Source organism: Phoenix dactylifera, chromosome 11 (assembly GCF_009389715.1).
Source record: "Phoenix dactylifera cultivar Barhee BC4 chromosome 11, palm_55x_up_171113_PBpolish2nd_filt_p, whole genome shotgun sequence".
Lineage (NCBI taxonomy): Eukaryota > Viridiplantae > Streptophyta > Magnoliopsida > Arecales > Arecaceae > Phoenix > Phoenix dactylifera.
Genome location: NC_052402.1, coordinates 20,350,522 through 20,361,625, shown reverse-complemented (window position 1 = coordinate 20,361,625; position 11,104 = coordinate 20,350,522). Strand labels below are relative to the sequence as shown.

The window sequence follows — 11,104 nt, the reverse complement described above, 5'->3', positions numbered from 1 at the left end:
TTCGAATTCCATCCACAGAAGAGAGGGAGCCATGGACCTTCTTATTTGTTGGAGGCCACCCAGTTTATGTTCCCCACGTCTCATAGGTCTTTATAAGTGGAAGGTATTAAAAAGGGGAAGGCTGCCATGGCGGTACCAAAGCAGCCATGTTATCAGCATTCTGAACCAGCCATTCCCTCGTTGAATTCGGGCGGTTGGCCGTTTGCTACTTTAATTTGTTGTACAACTCTGACCCCTGGGAGCTTTAAATCATGGAAAATGGTAGGGAGACTGTATAAATTAAGCTGGGGCCAGAACTCCATCCTTTTCAAGGGGGAAAAACAAATATATGGCATACTTATATATATATATATATATATATATATATATATATATATATATATATATATATATATATATATATATATATATATATATTAAGTATGAGAGCCCGCATGAGCATATATTTAATCTTACTTATAGTCCAAAACAATCTAAATGGTATCTTCTAGCTAGCCCTTTTAGATGACATCCTAGATTATTATAATAAAAATAAGATTAAAAAAATATAAGTTATATTAATTTATGAAAGTTTACCGTCTTCTTATTTGAGGTCGTGATCTAATTTATTCAGTAACTACACCTGTACAACAATAGAAAAAGATAACAATTTGTTGAAAAACAGAATATCAACTCCCTAGTAGGGGGCTTGTTTCATGTCACGATCATCCATATATGGTCAATACTAGAGGTGATAATGCTTAACTGTTTAACTTGTTTAACTTATTTCAACTTGTTGTAAATCGAGATTGACAGATTTTTGATCTATCATGTATCCAACTTGATCCATATTTTGTTCTACCTAATCAAAATATGTAGGAATGAGACACGTTGCAGCTTTTGATTTGTGATCCATGGCAAATTTACACCCATGCAACTTATTTGTGACCAACGAAACTTTGCAGAAAGAGAATTTTTTTCCTGAATCAAAGGTTGGCACCACTGTAAGTACCCCTTTTAACCTTTTCAAATAATTAGGTTTATTAATTAGGTAGATCTGCAGGTGGTCAGAGCTCATACTGTGATCATACAAATTACTTTAAAGTCCGGCACAAAAAAAATATCTAATGCAAAACCAATATTCAGTTTGATCTTGTGTGCAAATTTGTTCCAAAATTTCTTCCAAAATTTGCTGTCTTGTTCTGAACAAAGAAGAAATATGATTTGTAATATGGCCATCAAAAATATATTTCCCGCTTGCAAAAATTTGGTGGTTGGTCAACAACTCTTGCCGGTGGCGGATGCCACCACAGCCGTGTTGTATTAGGTGCGGGCCCCCATGAAACTTAGACGAAGTCATGATCTGATACCCTTGCTATTGGCTTTAGTGGTGGCAGTCCACCACCCAAATGATCTCCCTCAATAGTGGAATTATTGGATCATGGCTTCCCTGTCCGCCACCCACTTTGCTACCCCTATCAAACAAAAGTTGTTCTCTTTTGGATCCCTCATGAGCAAGGAAAGAGGAAAGAGAGAGAGAAAGAGAGAGAGAGAGAGAGAGAGAGAGAGAGAGAGAGAGAGAGAGAGAGGACCTAATCATATGTGATAATATATGTGCTCAACGGGTATGTATACAATCGACAGGGCCAAAAGGCCAGAAAAAAGGAGCTCCATTCCTCCTCCATACATTACCTAGCCTAAAATATACAAACTAGCTAACACTCTAAGGAGAAATGGGGTTAAAAGGATGCCACCTAAGTCCAAAATAATACACGATGAGATAAAAAAAAAAAGGAGAAAATTATCATCAGCATCATCATCATCAGCAACATCATGAAGCTAGCCTATACCATCCATTTCTGCTCAGGAGACTCTGGTATACTTTGTAGGGCCGGTCTCCAGTGCTGTGTGCGTTCTTGAAGAGCAACCTCACCCAGGCTCAATAGATCTGTCAAGACCTGCTGGATTGGCAACCCTTTGCCCTCAACTCTTTGTAGCAGCTCCTCCAGCTGCTTCTTGCTAATTTTCACCTTCACTTCGGTCGACGCCACCCCTCCTTTCCCCTCAAGCAATCCCTTCTCCTTGTCCACCACCACCTCTCGAGCCTTCTCCTTTCTCGAATAATGCATGGCACCCTCAGCCGACTCCCAGTCGTCGTCGTCGTCGTCGTCGTCCACCCACGTCGCCGCCTTCTGGTGGTCGATGCAATTCCCCATCTCGATCTCTTTTCCTTTCTTCTCAAGAGAAAGAAACAACAAAAAGCCTAAGATCTTCCCTCCTTTCTTCTTAATTTGCCTCTCTTTTCTTTGGGTTTCCTTGGTGTTAGAATGCAAGAGAATAAGAGGATCCACCAATGGAGTAGCGACTTAATATATATATATATATATATAGGGGTGGCTTTAGGGGACTTTTGACGAGGGATACGTGCGAGAAGGAGCGGTGGGCGCTTTCTACACAAAAGAGAAAGGGTCAGACCTATCTACGTGCCACGTCTGATGGCATCCTCATGTCCACGTGGAATCAAACCAGGGAGAACAAGTCAGCACCACCTTGCCGACGTCATCTCTCCGGTGTCTCCGCACACCGAAAGGGTGGGTCTTTAAGAGCGACCACGGAAACGCCAGCGGTCATTCGTGGGCCCGGCCCGGGGTTGGCGGTCCGACGTCGTGTGAACGCGGTTCCCGGGGGAATCTTTTCCGTGGGGTCGCCGTGGGACAAGTGTGAACGCGGCTCCGCGAGGGAATCTTTCATTCCCGACGGGTTTGCCCCACCTTCACGCGCCGTGCGCCTTCCCCATGCTTAACTTATAATTTATTAAGCGTTATTAATTTATCTTTAATTAATACTATATTTTTGGGAAACTTTGATGAAGTGTGGGTTGGCATTTGGTAGCACCACGTCACCGTTCCCGTCTATTTAACAAAAGATTTCTTAAATATATATATAATTCGCCAACTGCAACCTTATAACAACATAAAATTTATTATATAATCTAATGAACTATCTTGTATATTATCATTTTTATTATCATGTCAATATTGTTGTTTAAGAGCACAACAAACCTTCTTTTACAAAAAATATAACAATAGTACGCCAACCATACCTATATATCTGTAAATGTTATGAGCATTTCTATGACTATAATTATTAAAAGGAAGTTGCCTATTAGTGGTCGTACCCTTCCATCTACTTAGGTTGATAATTGTTAATTATTGCTAATTAACTCAATCTTGTTATGTGCATTGGCTGAAAAAAGAATCTAATGATGGTAACAACTTCAAGCAATAACATATATGAAACAACTGATGCTGTCCATGGTACAATATTTTACATTGTTACGATATCAACAACCAAGTCTAACAGTATATGTTGCCATATGTTCTACCTCATGGAAAGGTTGTGAAACACTAAACTTGGATAAAGCCCATATTCTGTCCATCTTAGAACTTGTATTAGTTCCAACTTTATCCATCTCCTTGATTCCATGATCCTATGGATAAGGGTTTTAAGACATATAGTAGAATAAATAAATTACCATAAATGCTATTGGTGTAAATTATAAGTAGATTGACTAGATATAAAGAATATTAACTAAGGGAATCTAAATTAAGGCTTAAGTTAAAGGACATGACATCTAGAAGTTCATTCTAAAACATGAAATTACAGGTTTTGTTGCATACCTGAATTTGGTCCAACATTTCTTGGTGGTGAAAAGCTCTTGAATAGTTGTAAAAGCACCTAATCACATTATTTTTGACTGGAAAATTCTTAAACATGTCACCTTCTTCTTTTTCTTCTTCTTCTTTGAGATGGAAAACCCTACAAAAACCTCACTCAAAGAAAACCCTACAACAACCATCTCACTCTCAAATAAATGGCCATTCGGTATACCTTTTTCTTTCCAAATTAAAGATAAAAATTTCCATTCTAAAAGAACAGGTCAACAAGTCTGACATATTTGTTACCTTCTCATACAGCCTCGACAAGACTATTAGATCCAATCCTTTAGTGTATCTTGACTTGAACTATTTCATCTCCTCTTAATCCCACCATCATGAGTAACTAGGCCAAAATGAATTATGTACAAGAATTTCTAGTATTGTATTAAATAAGGTGAGAAATGTCAGAGTGTTTGAGGTTGAACAAAAGCATGATAACTACTACTTGAAGCATTACTATGACTGTTTCCTCTCTTGAGAGCCACCAGTATTCATTCACGATAAACTTCACCTACATCGAAAGCTACAATTTGGCTTATTTAAAAATTAATTCTGATGACATCATAATAATATCATTGTTGAAGAATGTTGATAACAATTAAACCTAAAGCTTCTTAATTAGTAGTCAACTTTGTTCAAAGAGTAACATAACTAAAGCTTTTTGTATCCTTAATGTTTACATCGCATTTTAACTCGTGATGGAACTTGAGAGGTACATACATTCAGCCACATGGCAAGGCTAGGACAGGACAATGAGGATAGAGCTTCAAGTAAACATCTTAATGATAACTGAGGTTAAAGCAGCAAATACTATATAGAGAAGCTGACCAAGTTGCCTTGAAAGTATCTTAGCATGGGACATTATTCTGGAGGCCTAGTAAAGAGAGAGATGGTCAAGAAGATCTATTATGGGTAAGCCAAAGGAAGACTTATTGGGATAGGCTTAAGGCCGAATGAGCATGACTATATGTAAACTCTTGGTTTGACAGATGATACACAATCATATAGTTATGATAACATGTATCATGGAGGACGGTTAGTATTAGTTACCAAAACTATCGAAAGAAGTAAAGGCCGGACATAGGCAGCTATCGCTGGATGTAGATGGTCATTCCTCATCTTGTAAAAATACTAGAATATATATAGTCTAAATAAAAAGGCTCTTATGCCAATCAAACGACCAAACTTATCTTTATCTTTATCCTTAATTTATTGTTTCTTTTATCCTTTAAAATTCTACGCTTTAGTTTTCCAGTAGAATTCTAGTTTAATTATAGCAGTAGAGAAACTTGTAGCCTCAGCTGTACCTCCTCTTCTTCCAAGCAGGCTTTGTTATGATAGCAAAAGTTCTTGAAGATCGAGGAATTTGGACCTATGCTGCTATCATTATTCATTTTCTTCTATCTCTTTTTCCACTATCCAACATCAGTGGCATGCCCATGTGATTACTTAACTCAATTATATGCTAGTTATCCCTCTCCTGATACCCGCAACAAGGGGAAGGAGGAGACCAAACACTTATCTTTTTGATATCTTCTTTAGATAATTTCCCCTATCAGAGTAATAAAACCAAATTTTGTTGCATCATCCTATTGCAATATTATGTACTATAAACTCAAGAATATTTTGAAAATTATGTTTTCAAGTCTATTGAATTATCCTATATAAAAGATATATACAAGATCAATGACTCATATAATATAATAATATGAATTCTATGATTAAAAATGCAATATGGCATAAACTAGGTCTTTACAATATTGACTTTGAGGAAGCTTAGTGCAATAGATTGATATTCTCACAGAGGCTTCATAGTTGTCTTTACAGGCTTAATTTACGTTATTAATGAATCCATTAGCTAGGCAGCATATGATATCACAAAGCAACGTATTGCATCAATCCAAAATAAATGCCTCTCAACCATCTCAAACCTCCAAGAGCTAAACACAAATGGATTTTCACTTTGTTATCTTTGATTACATTTATAAGCTTAATAATTGTAAGATTTTGTAAAGTGACTGCCAACGACAACACCCCCCCCTCCTCCTCCTCCTCCTCCTCCACATAATAATAATAATAATAATAATAATAATAATTTCAATAGCAATAAAACTGTAGGCAGTAGTAGATGCCAGTAGGGACCAACTATGGCTACAGACTGGTCTGAAAAGGGGCTGTGAAACGAATCGTTTCTTTTTAATCATTAGGTGTGAACCTGTTATCAAGAATAGAATAAGCAAGCAACTTTTTTTTATAGAAGTAGTGGTAGTGCTCAGGAGTTTGAGCTCTTACTTTTCATAGTAGTAGTATTAGCTAGTCTAGTCTATCGGCGAAAGGAAGGAACCCGACACCACTCTTCTATGAGATTTGGATCGATGGGAGGCATATGCTCTAAAAATAGATCTATGAAGGAACACCAAAAGCGGAGGCAGACAGGGGGTCGTTTTACTCTCTCTCAAGGAGTAGGTTTCTACAATTGATCCTATAGGCCTATAAGAGATAATAGGGGCGAGATCTCAATCTGTATTTACTTGAATGATGCTACAAATCTCCATCAAAATGAGTCATTTCATAATTGAATAAAAATGAGGAGCCATCTAGTCCTTGTCTCGATAGGCGGGTTGCAGTCCTTTTTCTTGGTGCTACAAGAACGAGTACTTGAAACATAGCTAACCCTTCTTAAGGCAAGAGTGCTTACGGGGGAGATTTTTAAAAAGACAGAAAGTGCTATTGGATCTGGATCCTTGCCTTAGATTATAAGAAGTAGGAATGTAAATTCAGCCAAGTTAGGCGGGGAATCCGAGTTTACGAGAGTTGGGGTACGTATAAGAAAAAGTAAGATTTAGAGGGAGAAAAAGTGGCAGAAGCTGCTGGTTGGGGTTTTAATTAGATTTTGACGATCCTTGCTTCATCAATTTCGAGTTGCCGACATTTAACATTCTCCCAAGTAGAAACTATCTGACATGGTTCTTGATCCTGATCCTAACTTTCACTCTTTGAGAATCTAATCCTTGATTCTTTTTATCTAGGGTGTTTTTACTTTTTCACCATGGATCTTCACTTGACCACATCAATATGTATATATTTAAGCCACATGTTACGTTTACGTCGACAACTCCCTTCTCATTTCCATGACCATCTCACGTTGGGTTATTCTGTCTCTCCTGGACAGCCACCAGCCACATCCAGCAATTGGTAGCATTAAATTAGGTCCTACGACCCATGCATCTGATAAAAACTCGTTGAGAAGAAACTTTATCATGCATATGCACCAATATGACCATGCATCACACTAATCACCAAAACTTATTTCTATAAACTTATACTCTCTAAGAATCATGCCTAGGTTTCCCTTTCTAAATGAGTGGATAGATTCTAGCATCGGATGATTCTGCTCATGCTAAAATCCATCAGCTCTTATAGGATTGCTAGTAGATGATGCGTGCCTGACTCTCTATTGAGATTTCGTATGTTTGTAAAAAAGTCAATAGTACGGTAGACTAGATGGCAAACTATGTAGCCAATCATACTAGAATTATACTTTAGGATTCTTTAACACGTCTTCCAACTCAATTTTTGAATATTTTATTTTTAAATTTTCACAAATGTATCTATACTCGTATTATTTAATTCATCCAATTTACTAAAAAAACAAGAAGAATCATGCCTAGATTTTCCTCTTACCCTCCCCTATCTTGTTAGGGAGGAAGCCTCACAAGCAGAATGAGACAAGTTTTATAACCATATAAATTTGTAACCTTTCTCACCCATTATAATAAGTTACGGAGATATGTATGCATATTATCTCCTTGTACGGGAAAAACAGTAGAATTGTACCCCACCAAGGTGGTGTGTAAGGGCCCGGTCCTTTGACTAGCCTATCAGCCAGCATGAATCTTCAGCACAAATGAATCTCAGTGCGATATTGAAGAAAAGAATCCATCTGATGTGGCTCGCACGTGGAACGGAAAAATTGGACTCGTGGAAGGAGTACGTTTTCTTCCCCAATTCCATCGAGCGTTGGGAAGTTTAGGGCTTGCTAAAGCCCCAGACTTTGTCTATAAAAGGAACCCCTCTTCCCTCTAATCAACTCGGCCAAACCTTGACCAACTGCTGGTGAAATCCGTCGAATTTCCTCTTGGTTTCTATTGATTGTTCTTGGCAAGTCACCATCGATTTGTTGCCGGAACAAGGGAATCAATCTTAAACCTCCTTCCATACTCATATCCCAGTCTCTTAGCCATCGCGGACGACCAGTTTGCCATTGGTGAGCCACCAAATTTGGTCAAAAACTTGATGCTCTATATCCTCACCCATTCTTTTTCTTCTTCCATCAGACCGGCCACCATTGCTATATGTGGCCATGTTCTGGTCGCCAAGGGCCTTTACCATTGCCACTGCCGCCATGAGTGTGGTCAGCCCTAGAGCTCTCTTTCTTCCTCTCTTTTTAGAAGAGAACTATGGATCTCTCTCCCCCTCTTACTTTCTCTCTTGCTCTGATCTCTTCTTCACTCTTTCTCTCTCTACTTTTTCTCTTTCTATCTCTAGATGCCTTAGGACCAATGGAGGGTCCAAGTAATTATGTGGCTTTTGGTCGACCCTGGGAGGGGTTAGAGATCGGCGTCGTGACTAAGGGTCCTAGTTGCAACCATCGACCTATTCTTCTATAATTTTTCACTATTGACCTTGGACATTTACAATTGTTTTGATGATGAGGCCTAGCTCTACAGATGAGCAATTGCCTGGGTAAAAAGGAGTTGAGTAGAACACATTGCCTCCAAGTTCATAGATCGAGGAGTAGATTGGTACTCGTTGTAATTGAGTTAGTCACTGATAGAGGTAATAATTCCTGCCATAATCATCTATATATATATATATATATATTGTAACATGTATCGATGAATTTGGATTTTTGCATTTGATTGTTGTGTTATTATCAATTTGAAATTATTAATATATGTTTCTTTATTGTATCCGATATTGATGATTTTGGTTGCACCGAATATGACGCTGGTTGTTTTGGACTTGGAAAGAAATATACTATAAAATTATATTTTATTTAGAAAAACTAAATGATTGTAATATTGTGTAAAGAGGTTTTGGACTATCCATAACATGGATTGCCAGTCATAGGCCGAATCATGATACTATAGTTTGCAACTATGGGTCAAAGTGTGGGTATTATGGTTGCTAGTCATGAGCCGAATTGTGATACTTTGGTTTGCCATCACAGGCTAAAATGTGGCTATCATGGTTTTCCATCATGGACCGAAGTGTGGGATTATGTTTTTACCAGTCACGGGTCAAAACATGATCATGAATAGTCTAAATCAGAAAGATAATTATTAATCATAAATCTAAATATTAACGAAAGATAAGATATATAAAACCATTGTTAAACAAAATATTAAATTAATGATATATTTGATATATTCTCTTGATTGAAATATATATTTGATGAATGTTCTTTTATGTGGGTAAATCTATATAGATTTATTTGAGCTATGTTGAACAGTCGGTATGAGATTTTATGATTTTGCTTGTATGTGGATATGATTTATAGCTAAGTTTTATTTTAAATTTACTTTATTTAATTCTTTATATTAGTCCGAGTGTAATGGATTCTTACTTGGATGTAAGGTCACACCACCTCTTTCTTTTTTCTTTCAGAGTTGTAGGATGATATATAGTCTCGATTAGGTTGGGTATAGAGTTCGAGCAGTGGAGAGTCATTAGTTAGTTATGTTATTTTCTGATACAAATGAATAACTGAAAATTTTATAATTGAATAAGTTTGCTTATTTGATCATTATAGATATATTTAGTCAGATTGTTTAGCTATCATTTGTTGTTTTAAATTTCTGAAGTTATTGAAAATTTGTTCATCTTAGATCTTGCGTGACTTCTAGATAAAGTTAATTACAAAGTTTCCGGTATTATTGGTGGGTCGACAAAGTTCTGTCGGGTTCTTTAGAGTGTGGAAGGGTGTAAGTTGGTCAGCAGATATAAAGTCTGCGACCTTGATAAGAACAATTCTATCAAACATGCACTGGCGGTTGTTAGAAGAGATTCAAAGCAATAGGTAGTGGTTATATCTTCCGCCCAGAAGATGGATTTATCCTCCTTCACATGAATTTACTGATGGATCGAGCAATAATCGCTTTGAGATCCATGTAGATGAATGAGGGAGTTCAGAATGCTTTGAGAGCTTTATGGGGTGCAATCTAATGTAATAGATGATGTTGTGAAAGAAGATCAATCATTCTTTCGAGTAATAGACGATGTTGTGAAAGAAGATCAATCATTCTTTCGGTGAAAGATACAACCTGAACCCCAAATCAATACCAAACTTGTTCCTTGTTTGCTTTTTCCTTCTTTTTATACGTGGTTGTGGGGACTGTTGATGTCTCCATGAGCGACTCAGAGGCCATACAAGGTAAGTGCGGGGAAAAAAATCAGAATCTCAAAAGAGAAAGGCACAGCTTTTCGTATTGGCTGCAGTCTGGCTTTTGAAAACAACTGGCATCAGCGTTTTCTCAAGAAAAGAAAACAAATTTGGAATAATTTGGAAAATCATTGGCCATATAAAAAAAAATCAAGAATTTGGTATTGTTTAGCAATTTAGAGAGTAATATCTTTACTATGTTTTTGCGGCACCCAAAAATGGCATAAAAGGTGGCGAGGTGATGAGCAGCGTTGCATGTGCACATCTGATTGCTAGTTTTCTGGCACGTATAAAGTGATAGGCAAAAAATAGGATTTGGATCAACATGTTGATTAATTTAATAAAATTTTAACAAGTATATTGGAAATGTTACGAACAAAAACTAGGTTTAAAGAACTGTATTTGAGATCGATCAGGATGAGAGAATAGCCAAATACAGTAACATTATCATCTTTTGAGTTAAATGTTTGAAGGGGAGCTGCACAGTTGATCAAATCAGACTAATGTCTTAAAAACTTTAAACTTATAGTTGTGGAGTCAAGTCTACTGGAAAATAATTTTATATGAGAATTCAAGAAGGTTTTTTCATTAAGTTTATTCTACCACATTCTAATGTTTTTTACCTTTTTCCATAATGCTTGAAGTCTTCGAATAAAATTGCATCCTTGATGCATGAGATTTGATCCCTATGATTATGTTACGAAATAACTGCCAATTTTGGAAGGGGTCCAATATTGGGTAATATTAGTGTTATAGCATCACATACTTCTATATATGGTTACTTTTTAAATTTTCATGAAAATTTAAATTGTTACAGTACTTCTTGTTTAGTTCATCAGACTGCATATTCTTATGAACCATAGAATTACATAGGAACAGCTGCTATTTTAGTGAAGGATATGCCATGCAACGAGAACCCGAGCACCAACTAAGTAAGACTAGAAAATAAGGGGCGGAATAC

The 11,104-nt window shown here is 37.0% G+C and overlaps 1 protein-coding gene across 1 annotated transcript; it reads right to left on the bottom strand.

The window, feature by feature from the left end:
* Positions 1-1,563: 1,563 nt before the first annotated feature.
* LOC103719103 lies at positions 1,564-2,349 on the bottom strand. The gene has a single exon (XM_008808178.3). The coding sequence runs from the start codon at positions 2,193-2,195 to the stop codon at positions 1,824-1,826; it is 372 nt and encodes a 123-aa protein (XP_008806400.2). The 5' UTR covers positions 2,196-2,349; the 3' UTR covers positions 1,564-1,823.
* Positions 2,350-11,104: the final 8,755 nt, after the last annotated feature.